This window comes from Camellia sinensis, chromosome 3, assembly GCF_055761805.1.
Source record: "Camellia sinensis isolate YWXY chromosome 3, ASM5576180v1, whole genome shotgun sequence".
In the NCBI taxonomy this organism is placed as follows: domain Eukaryota; kingdom Viridiplantae; phylum Streptophyta; class Magnoliopsida; order Ericales; family Theaceae; genus Camellia; species Camellia sinensis.
In genome coordinates, this window is record NC_138963.1 from 212,656,859 (window position 1) to 212,674,821 (window position 17,963).

General features: G+C 36.9%; 1 protein-coding gene and 1 long non-coding RNA gene across 2 annotated transcripts; both read right to left on the minus strand.

Annotated features, from left to right (window-relative positions):
* Positions 1-2,084: 2,084 nt before the first annotated feature.
* LOC114305658 (uncharacterized) lies at positions 2,085-2,813 on the minus strand. The gene has a single exon (XM_028250788.2). It carries the CDS (start codon positions 2,811-2,813, stop codon positions 2,085-2,087), a length of 729 nt encoding a protein of 242 aa, XP_028106589.2.
* A 4,127-nt stretch (positions 2,814-6,940) lies between these two features.
* LOC145821272 (uncharacterized) lies at positions 6,941-12,694 on the minus strand. Its single transcript, XR_014363297.1, has 3 exons — positions 12,580-12,694; positions 8,127-8,162; positions 6,941-7,303 (listed from the first exon to the last, which is right to left on the minus strand). It is a non-coding gene; the product is annotated as an uncharacterized LOC145821272 (long non-coding RNA).
* Between the last annotated feature and the right edge of the window lie 5,269 nt (positions 12,695-17,963).

The window sequence follows — 17,963 nt, forward strand, 5'->3', positions numbered from 1 at the left end:
TCGATCCTCCATCTCCTGTGCTCTTCTCCTCTCTTCCAACTCCCCCCGGTCGAGGTCTCCACCTTTCGGCTGCGGTCCCAGCCCCGCCTCAAACAGTGCTGACGGCTGGACAAGATCGTCCCATCTGGCTTTCTCTCTCTCTCTCCACTCCCTCACTTTCTTCACCCTCTCTTCCGCCACCACCCCCAGCCTAGACTCCATCGACCGATTTGGCACCTTCCACATGGTGCGCACCCCCATCCCCCCATTAACTGACACGAAAAACCACCGTGGCCGCCACCCCTTGATCGACGTAGGCAGCCCCGCCACCAACCCCCTACCCATCACCGCCTGTAGGGTGACCCACGTTTCTTACTGCCCCGACGCTTTGTAACATGAGAAGAACTCGTCGATCGTCATGGCCTCTCCTCCATTCGCCTTAGGCCACGCACTCGCACAAGCCATCAGAATCTTCCACGCATTGGGCATCAACTGCCCCGGCGCTACCTCCAGGCGATTTAGCACATCAACCACCACTTGAGGCAATGGCAGCCTCAGCCCCCCTTTCAGCGCCTCCTCGTACAGGGAAAACTCCCCTGGCTTCACCATAGACGGCCTTTCCTCTGGCGTCGGCAACCGTAAATCTACCTCCGCCGGAATCTGGTATCGCTCCCTAATCGCCTCCAAATCCGCCACCGTGAGCGTGGATCTGTCCGCCTTAGTGTGCCACTGCCCCGACTCCACCTGGTTTAATGGCTTTGGGGCCAATATCAAGCTCGATGCCTCTGCCCTGTACTGCGCTGCTAACTCCTCCCCATCATCGTCCCCCAACGGGTCTACCCTCACGTTAACTACTCCTTCTTGTGCCATTTCTAGGGCTTGCTCACAAAACACTTCTGACGCAACCACAAGAAAGTTGAGAGAATGCTACACAGATATGTCGCACGCCGTGAAAGAGTTGGATATTTTGAGTTCTTGTCCCACGGTAGGTAAAACGCATTATACCTAAAACCTACGGTTTTGCCCGTATTCCACGGATCCACATTAATTTTCACCCGTTTCAAAACCTTTCAAATCAACCGCCAAAACCGCCTTTTCAAAACCCCCCGTGACCTATCGCTTCATTTCCTGCCCCAACGCTTCATCTTCCCCCACGACACTGCCACGTGTATGGCCACGATGCACTGTCCCCTACCCTTACCCTGTCTTTTCCATTTTCACATCAGCACATTTTAGAACCCCACGCCCCCCTGGTCGGCACACCTCACGGTCGACCCCTGCCGCTCGGCCACCCTCGTGGTCGGCCCACCTCACGGCCGACCCCTCCCGCTCGGCTACCCTCATGATCGGCACGTCTCACGGCCGACCTCTCCCGCTCGGTCACCCCCGTGGTCGCCCCGCCTCACGGTCGACCCCTCCCGCTCGGCCACCCTCGTGGTCGGCCCGCCTCACGGTCGACACCTCCCGCTCGGCTCTCCTCGCAGTCGGCACACCTTCCAGTCGGCCTCTCCACCCGTTTCACACTTCTCTCCCTTCTCACTATTCCCTTCGTTGGTCTAAAGCTGCACTCGGAAATGGGGGACTACTGACATGGATAGGCCCACAAGGCACACGGCCCACGGTAAACCACCCCGAACCCAGTGCTTGGGGCCAATGGCACAACCCGGTTGCTTGGGTGACAAGGCCCAGAACAGCTGGAGGCCACCTAGACATGAAGGGCCAACGGCATTTAGGCACACGGCAGGTGGGACACGGGCCACATCAGCAGACAAAGATCTGCAGAGTTATTATCACAACACATCACCATTAATGCAACCCATCACAGCATTTATTACAACAGCACTCCCCGCCGGAACAGAGCCTCCATCACCCTAAACAAGATGAGCTATGGCACAGGCTTTCGGCGGAAAAAGCACGTCACAAGAGACAGGAAAAATGATGACAAAAGGATATAAGCAAGGATAAGAGAAAGAAAGAGAAGGTTAAGTTGGTCTCTCTCTCTTGATCTCTCGATATACAGTCTTTTCATACTCTGCTCTTCTAATTCTTGCACCGGAGGGTTCACTGGGGGACTACCCCGTTCCCCCCTTGAACTTGCTTGCAGGTCATCTGGCGGAGCCCCCTTTTTGAGTTGGAGTCTGGAGAACCTGGGCCGGTCCGACCCATCCACCCGGGAAGCGATACATCATCGATACATCATCAATCTCCATCATCGACCTCTTGAAATCCTCTTTCGGGTCCTCCGACCTCTTCACCACCGCAAACGCCCCCTTCACTTTTCCCTCCACCACCATCCTCGCCAGAGATACATCAAAATTCTTCTTCTTCTTCTTCTTCTTCTTACTCTCGCTTATAGTCTCCAACGAGTAATCGAATTCATAAGAGGAATCAAAGCTTCTCGAATAAGAAACGAAGCTCTCAGTCTCTTCATTGTAGTAGTCACTACCTTCAGTACTGAACCAAACTCTATCAGCTGTAGTGGAAGTGCTTATACAAATACTTGCTTTAGTTTTCTTCTCTTTGTTTTGATGTTCTTCGTAGTAATACTGTGGTGATGATTTGGTGTTATTGTTGTGATGTGACTTTGATGGACATCCTCCGCAGTCGACCGGTATGATCTTAGCCGGTGACACATGGCGTTTGGATAAAGGAAGGTTTGGAGTTGAAGGTGGTGGCTCCGGGAAGCCGGAATAAGAGATGTCAAATGATTTCGGGTTGATGGGTGAGAAGTGGTAGGTGGCTGGACATGGAATGTGTGGGAAAGAAGAGCGATGTTTTAAACGACAGAATTGGAATGATGGAAAAGAGAGTCGAAGTTTGAAGCGGTTAGTCATGTCTGTAACAAATGTTGTATGTTGTTGAATTCTGTGACATAAAAACTGACGCTCTAGGGAATGTATATATAAATATATATATATATATATATAAAGAGAGAGAGAGAGGCCGGCAGGGTGTGTGGAAGGGATGAAGAGGCTGACCTTTACTCATGCTTACAAAGGAGTACGTTTGAAAGTAGGACCCATGTCTAGGTTATGATATATTAGGTTTCACAATCACACCTGAAAGGGACACACAAATTCTTCTGTGACTTCCGCAAGACTTGTTCTTGGGTGAATGTTGTAGATCCCACAATAAAAAATTCAAAAAAGAGTCCCCCATTTTTACATCGATTCAGTTATAGTGTGGCCTCACTACAAGAATTTTCATATTTGGCGGCTAAATTTTTTAGTCAGAAAATTAGTAGCCGAAGAGTAGTTGGCAAAGTTAGTTGGTGACTAAACTTCATTTAGTCGCCAAATGTATTCATTTGCCGACTAAATATTTAGTCGCCAATAGGTTGAAAAATTAATTAAATAATACATTTTTGCCGACCAATTTTTTTTGCCACCAAAAGCCAATAATTTAGTCGCGAAAAAAATTTTAGCTATTAAATTTTTTAGTCGCCTAAAGCAAATATTTAGTGTTTGGGCTACTAAAATTTTAGTCACTTAAAATCAATCTTTTTTGGCTACTAAAATTTTAGTCGGCAAATAGTATTTCTTTTGGCTACTAAAAATTTAGTCGCCTAAACTCCCACATTTTTTGCTACAAAATTTTTAGTCGGCAAAAGTATTTTTTTATTCTTCAGCTTTTGTTTTTAGCTACGAAAGATTTTAGTCGCCAAATGTTTGATTTTCTTTTGGCTACAAAACATTTAGTAGCCAAATGTTTGGTTTTTTTTTGGCTACAAAACTTTTAGTAGCCAAAGGTTTTTTTTTTTTCCTCTTTTTTTGGCTACAAAACGTTTAGTTGGCAAAAACATGATATTATGTTTTATTGCAAATATTTTAATGTGTTCATAACCTGTCTGTATTCCATGCAACCTGTAATACGTATATAAATAAAATGATACATAAACTATCAATCATTCCACATTCTGCATCCGTATACAAAAAATAAATTGCTTTAACTGTCTAAGTACATACAAACCAACTATTGTCCAAACTAAAATAATAATTCTATACAAAATATAGAATTATACAAAAAGTAAAGCCCTCCATATACAAAAATTATATTTACTATACCATGTGAAATGACCATTTGGCATGGTACAAATTTCCATCGTAATCTGTACTACGACAAAAGGTGATGTATGTACCAAGCCAAAAGTACATCTATGTACCACGACAAAAAATCATATATCTGTACGGCGACAAAAGTTTTCTGTATCAGTCATAGTTAACTGCACAAAAGCTGGAGACGACAAAAGTATTATATTACTTCTATACAAAAGTACAATTTCTTCTCCATACACCAAAATATCTCTGGAAGTCCACGTATCAAAGTCATCTACAAAAAATAAAAAAAATATCAGAATTAGATAAAAAAATGCCCAACTTCATGAATGAATTTGGCAGCAAGTGACAAATAAAAGTAAGTGAGAAACAACCTTTCATGATGAATCAATTATCAGTCATTCTACAGTCTTTCTAAAGTCTTTTGTTATAAGGGACATTGTTAAATGCAGAACAATCATTACTAAATCTTTCATTAGTAACATAAAGCTAATGTAACAATCTTCTATTTGTCTGCAACGTATATCCAAATTTTGTGGCTAAACCAATATCAAAGCCCAATGTGAATAGAAAATATTCTTTTTACCAACTTCCTCATTATTTGTTTGCAAAAGGCACTTGAATCATTACATTGGATATAAAACCATCGCTGCTTATTAATGTATGTCAGTGCTATTTCAAAAAGGATATTAGAACATGTGATAAAAATAATAACAAAAACAAGTCCCAATCATAAAAGGAAATATGTAGAAATGTATGTTGAGACACCGAAATGCCTTTTTTTGACTAAGTTTTGGGCGTATTCGTCTCTAAATCTCAACCTACGGGTCTGAATAACATTCTGTCAGTTGTCACAAGTCCTATTTGGCATGGCGAAGCTGTTCGTGTTGGCCACACGGCGGTTCAAGGGCTGTTTTCAAGTTTTGGCCCCGAAACGCCCCTTTTTCGGCTAAGTTTTGGGCGTATTCGTCTCTAGATCCCAACCTACGGGTCCGAATAACATTCTGTCAGTTGTCACAAGTCCTATTTGGCATGGGGAAGGTGTTTGTGTCGGCCACACGGCGGTTCGGGGGCTGTTTTGAAGTTTCACCCTCGAAACGCTCTTTTTCGACTAAGTTTCGGGCGTATTCATCTCTAAATCCCAACCTACGGGTTCGAATAACATTCCGTCAGTTGTCGCAAGTCCTATTTGGCATGGGAAAGCTGTTTGTGTCGGCCACACGGCGGTTCGGGGGTTGTTTTGAAGTTTCACCCCCGAAATGTCCTTTTTCGACTAAGTTTTGGGCGTATTCGGCTCTAAATCCCAACCTACGGGTCTGAATAACATTCCGTCAGTTGTCACAAGTCATATTTGGCATGGGGAAGGTGTTCATATCAGCCACACAGCAGTTCGGGGGTTGTTTTCAATTTTCGCCCCCCGAAACGCCTTTTTTCGACTAAGTTTTGGGCGTATTCGGCTCTAAATCCCAACATATGGGTATGAATAACATTCCGTCAGTTGTAACTAGTCATATTTGGTGTGGGAAAGCTGTTCGTGTCGGCCATACGGCGGTTCGGGGGCTGTTTTGAAGCTTAACCCCTTAACGCCCTTTTTCGACTAAGTTTTGGGCGTATTTGTTTCTTAATCCTAACCTATGGGTCCGAGTAACATTCTGTCAGTTATCACAAGTCTTATTTGGAAAGGGGTCATACATGACATAGGAAATAGTTCATAGTTTGCTTGATAAAATAAAGGATGGGGTGACCAATAGTAGCAATCTTCGTTGGGCATGGCCAAAGGGGCCCTAACCCACCGAGAGGCCAGACAGAAGGGACCTAAACAGGACCGACAAAGAGGGGGTATCGCGCACACAAGGGGAATATGCAGGCACTTCCTTAAGACAAGCTTGACCCATAGCTTGACCCCAGTCCCATCAGTGTCCTAGTGAACAAAAGTCAGAAGCACAGGTGGATGGAAACCACGTTGCCCCCATGGAGACTCAAACCCAGAGCCACTTGCTCACCAAACCCATTGGGAGTGAACTCCCACCCTTACTGGTAGGAAAGAGTTCATATGATCCATGCATAATAAGTTATTAACCAAATGCAAATGGATTTTGGTTCCTCCTTTTAGCAAAAATATTAATTATTTAACCTATGATTTTAAGCAAATTATGAAGAATAAAACGACTGATTCTTGTTTTGCCTTATGAATTGAAATCCAAGTTACTGTATAATAATAACATGGATGTTAACTGAAGAAGATGATGAAATTGACATCAAGCATAGTGCGGGAGATACAACACTTTAATTAAAGTTCACAGATTTGTTGAGCCAAGCCCAAGAGGTTTTCCATCAAGATCATTTAATCATAAAATTGCTAAAAAAAAAAAAACTCTTATGGGTTACTATTTTGAAATAGACACACAGTTTCAGGGGATTTGATAAATATTTTACAAAAGAGGATGACATTAAATGATGTCAGCATAGCTACTTTTTGTAACAAACATCACCTTATATTTCTCTCTCTCATTTTTTGAAAAAATTCTAGAACATGTGTGAGAGAGCCTAGTATAATACATTAAGCCACTCAAAAATGTAGTTTTTCTTTGAAGAAAATTCTTTTAGCCAATCTAATACAAAGTTCATCAGCACCAATGTCAACATAAGATGATGTATGCAACCGAATACCCACTCCATCTACCCCTCTCCTCCCTCCCTCTACATTCTCTCTCCACTTGATCTTCTGTTTTGTTCTCTACCCTTAATTTCTTCCCCTCTCTCCATCTCTTAATGGAAAAAAATGCCTCTTGGCACATTTGTACTCACATACTGATTGGCTATTATATTCATCGGTAAATAATAAGATGAATAAGAGAAATGAACGATTACTGGGATAACAAATTTGTCTTCAACATTGAAACTAATTTTTGATTCATAGGATTGAAATAGATAAAATATTTTGACGATCAAACTCAATAGACAAGAAGAAAAGAAAAAAAAAAACTTGAAATGGGATTCAAATTAAGAATGTAAACCATATGATTCAATTCAACCATAAACTATGTACTCCATATTATTCATTCTCGAGTATAAAAAGCAAGAAACGGTTATTATAACACATGAACAACTAACAAGAAATTTCTAAAATAAAACAATATTTACCTCATCACATAGCTCATAAGTTATTCTGCACATTTTGGGGTTCGTTTCACTTTGATGCCTTCAATAGTCTTTCTTACTGGCAAACCCTTTAGCAATTGCTTCCCCCTGCTAAGATTCCTCCCACTCTGCACTAAAAAGCAAGAACCAGCACATCTTATCCAAATATAGATAACTATAACATGCTGGGTAAATGAAAAATATAACACTGAGGTTTATCATCAGGACATGGGAAATTATAAAATTAAAAGAAAGTGTGGGTAAATCAGGTAGGAAGAATTAATTACCCTTAATGTTTCAATTAATATAGATATATATAGTGTAAATTTTGGGGGCTGAGTGGTGAATACATTTGTGCTGTTGGTGACTAGTTCAGTGTGGGTATTGAGAAGCAAGTGTGTTGTGTTTTGGGAGTGTGTTGGGTGTGTGCTGCATTTTGGTTGTGAGGCTGGTTTTGTGAACTCTGTTTTCATGGGACAAGGGTGGGGGCTATACATTGCACTTGCAATTTTCAATCATTGGTAGAGTTGTATAAAAATGTATAAGTGAGTGTATAAAATTAAAATTATATGAAAAGGTCACTGGATTATCTAGGGGGATGTGGCTAAGAGAGGAAGAGAATAGGAGCTATAGGTAAAATAGATATTTGAAAACAAAAATTGTTGACATCATCCAATATTGTTAGTAATTTGAAAATTGTCTTACAAAGAAGAAAATTGTCTTACGAAGAAGAAAATTGTAATGTAATTTGAAACCTTGGGGGGCAGGATGTATTTTCCATAACTACAAGGAGTGAATTTATAATTTACCCAAATATTTTCTAAATGAAAAGAAAAAATGAATATATAGAAGTAAACACCAATATAAAAGTTTTGACAGCTTTAATTAGAAGAAGGGAAAAAAAAAAGAAAAAAAAAAAAAAAAAAGCAAAATCAAAAAGGTCATACTTACCCTTGTGTCTTTTAGCCATCCTTTGAAGACTTGGGTCTACATACATGATGCATGATAAAGATAACGGTAAATAACTTAAATATGACATCTATAAAGATCAAGTGATAACACATTAGGCTGCTTGTGCCATTACAAAAATCTCAGTGACCAACTAAAAGGATGAGAAATTTCAATTGCAGCAGGGTTTTAACACACATAGAAACAAGCTTTTCCAAATTTAAATAATAAAATAAAAAAAAAAACTCAGCCAGCCCATCGATAATGGAAAGTCTAGAATTACAGTTAGTAAGTTATAGTTATGAGAATAAGCTCATTTTAGTTTTCTCTTCCAGTCTTCCACAGAGGAAATGAATTCAATTTTTTGTGTTTTATGTCTCATTTTTTTGACATTTTTGTTTATTTTGAGGCTTATATAATGGTGTTAACAAGAAAAAATATAAGTTTTGCAAAATAAACAATAGGGGAGTTACATTTTTTAAGAGCAACATGAAAGGTAGAATTTAACCGGAAGCCCACCCCCCACCTCCCTTACAAGTAATAAAATTTTACTAGTAAAATGGGGCAATCCAATAGATAGGAAGAATGCAGGATAATCATATGACGTCTGATAAGGAATTACAAAATGAGACAATTAAGAAAAGGGAAAATTACTGTGACCTCTCCTAAAATTTTAACATACTCGTTACCCCCTTGTTTTTCTTTAAAAAACATAAACCTCCCTTAAAGTCTAATAGATATTTTGGTTGTCCTTGGACACCAGCATCATTTGGTTAATTAACAAAATGTGATATAAATAAGTGGTTATAAAAACTATAATTTTGGGAATACCCTAACAAAAATGAAATGGCATGTGTTCCCTACTTGTATATATTGACTCTGTAAGTACAAATATTAAATAAATAAATAAACTCGTACCATAACACTAGAACAGTTTGTATACCAACCATAATCAAATAAAATTTCAGCAACTGAACCAATTTATTTATTCTCGCATTCTTTTACTAAACAAATGGTGTAAGTGCCAGAGGGTAGTAACAAATATAGGTTGGATTCTAAAGGATGTTTATGTCTAAAACGAATCAAGGGGTTAGTGCATTAATTGCACCAAATCTCAGGATAGGGTCATCGTAATTTTCCATTAAACAAATCATAAAAACAAGGGGACATGGAACCATTACACTCTAAAAGGGACTACTATGTTCCTTCAAACATGCAAGGGACCATTGTTGTCAAAACTTGAATTATTTTGTTAAAATAATGAATCGTGAATCGTAAGATTTTTTTTTATTTAATATGATATATAACTTATTTTAAATCTCCCCTAACCACATCCCATCAATCTTGAATACATTGTCTCAAAGAAGTTAAGTTTATAGACTACAATGCCTCCCAAAAAATCAAAAATAAAATGAATCTAACAAATCCAACAAATTGGAAAGTATACAACCATCTAATGACATCCCAAAAAAACAGTGATCGGGCAAATACAGACTTCATCCTTCAAAATATGCTACTCCCAAAAACAACCCCCCAAAAAAACCAAAACCTTAGAACATGATATTTTGCATTTTGATGGATCAAAAATCATATTAGACTAGATTAAGACATCTAGAAACACAATCTTTTACTAGGATTGAACCTTTTTAGTTTTCCTTCTAAATTTGATATGTAAATCTTGTATACGGAAGTCTAGGTTTGTAGGAAATACGATATAAATTTTCTTCAATAAATAAAATAGAGCCCCATCTTAAAAGCACCAAGGAATCATCATTTTATTCTTTTATAATGGAAAAAGTGGCACCTAAGAGAAAACAAGAAAGTTCCTAGATATGCATACAAACCCCTCTTAATTTCACCACAAGATGCCATCATTTCGCGATATTTATCACAGCGTTCGGCACTGTAATCGGTTGGAGTTCTACTCATGCATTGCATAATGAGAAAGGAGAAAATATTATTATTACTCCATGCCTTCAAATAAAATTCAAGAGGAGAACACAAAACAAATAAACCAGATAACACAAACATAAAAATAAAAAGGAAGAAAGCCAGAGATGTTGCAGAAAACCGATCGCTACTTCCCTTGTTACGTGGTAACATCTGAACACCACTTTCTTAAGGGTCTATCACATATAGGATATAAGTATATTTACCAAAGAAAAGAAATAAAAAATAGAAAAGAAAAGCAGGGAAGTCACTAGGAGTGATCGAGCAACTTTGTTTATTAAGAGAAAAATGCTTCACACTAAACTGTTTGAACCAGAAGAAGATGAAGAAGATGCTCCTGCCAAAGAGAAAAGGGAACAAATTTGAGCAGAAAATATCAGAAAGACAAAATCAAAAACAATTAACCCAAAGCATGCATTAGTTACACTAAAGCATAAAAACATCAATTTGCAACATAGGTTGAAGTTGTTAAAACAAAAACAATTAGACCATAGCAAATATTAGTTAAACTAAAGCATAAAAACATCAATTGCAACATAGGTTGAAATCGTTGACTTAAGCTGCACAGAGAGCCTTTATCAAAATATATCCACACAAATGAAGAGACTGAGAGAACTGTCAACAATGAAAGCTTTTCAGTGCTAAATCAAACATGAAAAGTTAAGTAACAATTTTTGTTTTCCCAAAATAAATACATAATGATGGCATTGGAATTACCAATATCCAAACGGCAAATACCACATAATTGAACAAATTTTTACATGAGCAAAAGTGCAATATATTTATAAACCCATGAATAATATAATAACATCCAATAATCCATCCTCAATGAATAATAAATGACAATAAAAAATTCAACCTTTATAATGAATAGTTATAAACTATATTACATGGATTGGGGTATGCTGAGTTGGAGCATACATGACCAAGTTTGAAACAAATTTGGGACAAAATAATAACCGTGTCGCTATACATTAGTAAAGGCCAGCTGGAATTGAGCATTTCTTTCAATAAAACCATCAAGACTGCATTGCCACCACCAACACCATACTTGCAATTAATGCCAGCACAACCACTACACAGCGCCACTACTAATATGTTACTATGGCTATTAATGCTATGCCTATACAATCTCCACCACCACAATCACACTACCTCATGGCACTCGGGCACAACCATCTCCACCACGACTATTAGCTTCAAATCAACTCCACCAACTAAACCTTTTTGACAATCACCACCTCCATTGTAATTTGCCTAATAAATAATAGATTTAATTCACATCTAACCATCACAATGTCAATAGTTAAAAAGTCACAATAACAAGGATAAGCTTAATTTGGCATAGCCTTAGAGATGAGGATTATGAACACAACAATTCCTGTTAGTTGAGCAGCGTCTTAATCCAATCAAACAAGAAAAACAAGTCCTTAGACGATTCATCTTAGCAAGGCTCAATCATATACGATTTGATAGAAACGTTTTATTAAGTAATGATCTTTAGAGTTTTATATCTTCTCTGATTTATCAAATTAATGCAGTCCATCCCCTATTTCAGAGCCTGCCATTTCTCTTTGTTGGTGTTTATTATTCATAGAAAATATTGTTTGCATATGGAGGCAAGGCGATAAAAAGTGTATATAAGCACAATGTATGTTGATCAAAGTTAGTATAACATGATATAGCCGTCATATGGAGAGTGAAAATGAGAACTCCTCCCACTGTAAAATTTAAAATCTAACACTAAAACATTTAATTAAAACTCCGATCTGAGAGGCTCAAATCGGTTTCTTCTTCATATTGGATAATGTTCACTGAACCATAATAGCCTCTCAATTGTTTATCCATGACCACCTATTTTACAAGAATTAGTCAAATTGATTATACCCAAAACCTTAGAAAAGTACAGCTCCAACACCAGATTCTCTTTGCCCTATATATATATATATATATATATCTTACCCAATCTATCTGCTAATTTACAAAGTAAGATAGTCAAAGGCACAATGTATCAAATACCCAGAAATTGAAACCGTAAAACAAGTAAGGTGCATCAAAGTCACTAAAAATGGGTCAAAAGAAGTGAAGAGTTTGGAACAGGAATACAGGTATATTGGGCAGAGTAGTAATCAAAGGAAACGGACACAAAGTGATAAAAGTTAAAAACCCACAAATATTCACCAAATATGTGCTATACTTCAATTACTTTGAGAGCATATTTGCATCAAATATGAAATAAGAAGAGGCTTCAAGCAGGGCTTTTGTTTGAAAACCTATCATCAATAACTCTGCAATTTTTCAAATATATATAATAAAAAAAAAAACAAAAACAAAAACTGCACATACATACATATATATATATATATATATATATGAATACAGAACAAGTATAGATTGTGGGAGATAGACACATAGACTGTAGGAGAGAGCTCGAGCGAGAGAACAAGAGACAGACGCACAGATAGAGTGAGAAGCAGAGCGCGAAAGCGAGAGAAAGAGAGAGAACCTGTGATGTGCGGCTGCGACGGTGGCACTTTGCGCTAGTGGCGGTGGCGGTGGCCGTCGCAATGTCGCCCGTACAGTAGGCTACGGTGAGGGGGGCTGATATCTGTGAGATTTGGTGAGGTGTGTGTGTGATACACTATTGTGAAGTTGTGAGTGATATAGTACTGTTGCCTAGCAGAGCAACACTCGCACACCAATAAAAGAGGCACGGGTTGAAATTTCAACCTTTTAGCGACTAATTTAATTTTTAGTCGGGAAAGGAATAAATAATGCTGACTATAATGTTTTGGTAGCCAAATAGCAGTCAATAGCGACTAAAAAACTAGTCGCTAAATGTCATCTTTGGCGACTAAATTATATTTTAGTCGGGAAAAAGCAGTCTTACAGATTAAATTTATTTTTTTCAGCCTAAAATGTAGGAAAATGACAACTAACATCCTATTTAGTCGCAAAAAAATTGAATTTTGCCAACTAAATCAAAATTTAGTCGCCAATTATAAATATTTACCAACTAAAATATTTTAGTAGCTACATATTTGAACCAATGCCGACAAATTAATTTTTAGTCGTCAAATATTATACTTTTGGCGACTAAAAATGTTTTAATCGCCAAAATTAATCGGCAAAGGTGCATTTTCTTGTAGTGCCTCACAACACTAACTTTCAATACACACTACTAATTTGAAATTCATGCTAACTTTTTGGATATTTTTTTTGGGACCATAGTTTTTCTATTGGATGAATACAAAAAGTCTAAGATCCTAAAAAACTAATCCAGATTATTACCCAAAATCATATATCAAAGGTGCAAATTTAAAGTAATTATTGTGGGCTCATCATTTGTATGAATCTTATGGTTAAGTAATCTAGGTAATTTCTTGACAATTTTTTTTTTTTTTTTTGAGTATGTAGAAGTATTGGAATAAATAACAATAAGTCCACTGAGACATTTTCATGGTTTTGCTTGATTTTTGTTGTGATGCTTATAGCACTTTTCTACTTCAGTTTGGTCTTATTTTTATTGATGTTTGATATAAGATTGTCTCAGTTTAATCTTATCAATAAAATTTATTTTTACTGATCAAAAAAAGTCTACCGAAACATAATTGATCACAAAACTAATTATATAAAAAATAGATGGAGTAATCTCGGTAAAATTTTGCCTTTTTATTGGATGAATAGAGTTGTGTATGTTGGTATCATTTGAGACTCCTATTTGAAATTGTGTACATTAATTTTATTTTATTTTTTAGTATTATTGTGTTTATATCATTTTGAGTTTGTGTCTCATTCATTTCATACTGTTTTCAGTTATCATGTCAAATTATTTTTTTATTTTAGTTAAAAATATCAAACATGTTTTTATGTGAAATGGAGGGAACGTATGAGTTGTATTCCAACCTTGTGTCCAAGTATGGAGGAGTATAGATGCAAACCGTACTTTGAAGGAGTCCTCACTCACTATGAAAGAGTCGGTAAAATTAAAGAAACGCCAGTCACCAACACCCTTTGGATTTTACAAAGAAAATTACTTTTTATATTATTATTATTATTATTATTTTTTAAATAAAAAGATTGGCAATTTCAATGGAATAAATAAAAACCGACAAATTCACTTTCAGAATATTGATCAAGGTCTATTAAGTGGACACTTGTACAAAACGACAATCTTGTAGGCGACAAAAACGAAAGATGCACTCTGGTCGAGCTTCCAATAGCAATAAAACATGCGTTTTTGACTCTCTGACCCAGCCTAAGTGGACGAGCTGAGCTGTATTAAGCATTTGCTTTTCTCACTTGTATTTAGTATTTTGGTAAAGAATTTAAAAATGAAAAATAAAAATATGCGTGAAATGTAGATGAAATATTATATTTTATTTATATTTTTTTTTTCTCTTTAAATCTCCTTTTAAATTTATAAATCAAACACAGTATTAGAGTTGCACTTAAACAAACCAAGTAATTTGAATTTGCCGTATGTTTGATTTATAAATTTTTTATTTAAAATTGATTTGGTAAATAAATAGACCAAGTTTAAATATATAAGTAAATCAAACTTAAATATAAAATTGATTTGGTAAATAAAATTTATTTGTTATATAAGTAAATCAAACTTAAATATAATTTGAAACTCATTTTTAAAGTAATTTGAACAAATTATTTTTCCACTTGTCTACAGCATTATATGTATTTATATAATGTTCTCATTCCCATCCTGTTGCATTGTAGCAATAGAAAAATAAAAAATAATGCTAAAAGTAAAACATACATAACAAATCAAATAGCCTTTCCGATGTATCCAAAAATAAATAAATAACAAATCAAATAGGTTAATTTTGTCCAGTTTTAGATTTTGAGACTATGTTTAGTTTATAAATTTAGTAAAAATTTAATATATATATATACTTATAAGTGAAATATGAAATATATATATATATATATATATACATATATAATTATAGGGAGATGCACCAATAAATCTCAAATTTCAATCTTTTGATCCATTTAGTCCTAACTTTAATCTTATGAACTAATAAGTCTCATCCCAGTGTTAAAGAAAAATTAGCCCATGTTTTATCACGCAAAGTAAGGGTAATTGTGGGTTTTGCTGATGTTGAATTTATGTCTCTGTCCCAAAATATTTCCTTTGGGGAATTTTGATTTCCCTCCAAAGCAATCGGAACAGAAGAGACGTAAATGGAAATTTGTGTTGTGTTCCGATGTTAATGGGATATTGTTTGGTGTGTTGGTGATCTATCTCTAATGGGCAGCATTGAGTCAGTGTGGATTGATACACTAATTTGAACATTCCTTTTCTTCGTAAACCCTAGAAACATACGAACCCCCTTATTCTGGCCATACATTTACATCGTGAAGTTGGAGAGGCCGTTGCGACGTTGTATAGTTGTGCGGCGAGAAAACAACCTCCATTAGTCATCGCCGGTGATTGTGTCATCAACAAATGGCGTCGGGGAAGTTGTTTCGTTATGTATGTGTACTCATGATATTGTCCATGTTGTTTAGATTGAGCTGTTGAAGTGGTGTGAAGTGTGTTATAAGTTGTTGAAATGTGGAAATTGTTGATGTTATTGCGTAGTGGTGATGGTCGGGTCAATTAAATGTTGTTTGAATTTTTGGGGTTCAGATGCAGACATTTTTAACTCATTGTGTTTGATGTAGAGTGTGCACATGAAATGTGGTGGTAATGTTGATTTGGATTCCTCTATTTTGTTATTGTCTTCTGTTATTTGGTCATGTTAATTTGTGATCGAGGTTTTTCTATATGGGGTTATTTACATTAGGGGCAACTGTTGTGTGTTTTTGTCATTGTAGGGACAAGGGGATAATTCTTCTGTTTTTTATTTGGTCTATATTAGATTATGGTAATTTGTATTGTAAATGTCATTTGTAGAATTAGGAAGTTTGAGTAGTTTATTGTGTTGTGTAATGTTGGTACGTCGTCACATTCATGCCGTATTATAATTAGGAGGTTTGAGGTGTGAGGTTTGAGTAGCTGTGTGTGTTGTGGGGTTATGTCATTGGGAATGTGTGTTATGATGTTTGTGGGTTTGGATTTGGTTGTCGGTTATGTTTGAACATGAGTTATTTTGACAATATGTGACATAGATGCATGCTATGTAAACGCAATAGAACTCAATTACAATAACCTAGTGAAAATTATAGCACGAATTACAGGACGACAAATGAAAACAAGATTTATATATCCGACATAAGTACATTGTTTTGTTGTGTGTTGATATTTGGTGGAGTTGTTAGTGGTACGTGTAATTTTGTTTGGAGAGGGTACGTTGTTCTGTGCACACAATTGCCCTTGCATGTTGGTTTGTGACTGATTGGTAATATGTAGCATGGCATTGGAATAGTGGCATGTGATGTTTGATGTTATGTACGTCAGATGCACTTGGTTTTACAATTAACGTTGCATTTTCATTATGAATGTAATTGAGTTTGTATTTTTAGTTTCATGTTTGTGTGATATTATGGTTTGTGTCGAGAATGTGTTATATTTTGTTTTGTTCGTGACGTGTGTGTGACACTATTGCCAGGTAGCGTTGGCCGACAATATGGGAAACGGACTGCAAATAACAACCCACTACGTTCACAACAGACTAGTAACAAGTCAACCAGGTTGGCAAACCAGATTACCATTCAAGAAACAGAAATTAAACAGTGGTACTGTTAAAAATTCTGAAATCGACCCAGCGAGACTAATGTACCAGTCCAACATTTCGGGGGTTATCAAGACTGTGCTTGAGTTAGGGTTGGGTGATAAGCATATTCGGCAATTAGAGAAAACACCGTTCTGGCCAATGATTGATGTTATCCTTGTCCACAAGCTAGATCCAAAAGCATACATGAAGTGTGATGCCACGGTGTGTCGAATAATTCAAACGTACCATCCAAAGGATGAGAAGTTTTACATTGGTGGGATTGGACTTCCATTAAGGAACAACAACATCCGATTGATTTTTGGAATATAATGTGGAAAAAACAAATTAAATTTGGTCCAAGGTGTGAAAGAGCAGTCAGATTTTATGTAGAGACGGTGTCCGAACGTTGGTCAGATGTCTTCGAAAGTAATTAAAGATTTGCTCATGGAGGCAATGTGCGGTCGTATAGAACAGGACGAGGAAGATGTAGCAAAGCTACTTTTCCTTTATATATGTGCAAAATTATTTTTCACAACTACGGGTGAGCATATAGGGTGGGCGTTTGTGCGCGTAATTGACAAACTAGAAACCTTAAGGTTATACGACTAGATTGCAACAATCCGTAACACCCTGACCAATTCACTGAATGAAACGCACGGCAGGCCAAAGAGGGTTACAGGTTGTGTCACAACCCAAACCCGCCTCTATAGGTTTAGCGTCGTAACCGACCAGTAATCCGTAAATTACCAAAGACCTCTTAACATAATAATATATAATTAGGGGCTGCGAAAGCAAATACATAAAATATACATAGTCCATCGAGCTGTGAGAGCATACATGGGACAGATAATCTTAAATTTTTATAAACATACGAGTGACGTCAAAAGATACACTATTTACACGTCACTTCATGTACATATAAACAGAAAAACTTGTTCGTGGAGAAAAAGAAACAAAGTCTGATACATTCATAACAACATAGCCACTAGACTTGACTTAACTCGGAACCTCCTCTAGAGACACAAAGGTTGGCTGACAAAAACTAAGATGCTAGGTCCTCAACTCTGAGCCTGGTTACGTACATGATCACCTACGTATATAATATAAATAGTAAGCGAGAGCCCAGTGATTAATAACAGAGTAAAGGGTTAAATGAATGATGTCCCATAACTAAGTTTGTACATAGAATAGATTCATATTCGTATTCTTGTTT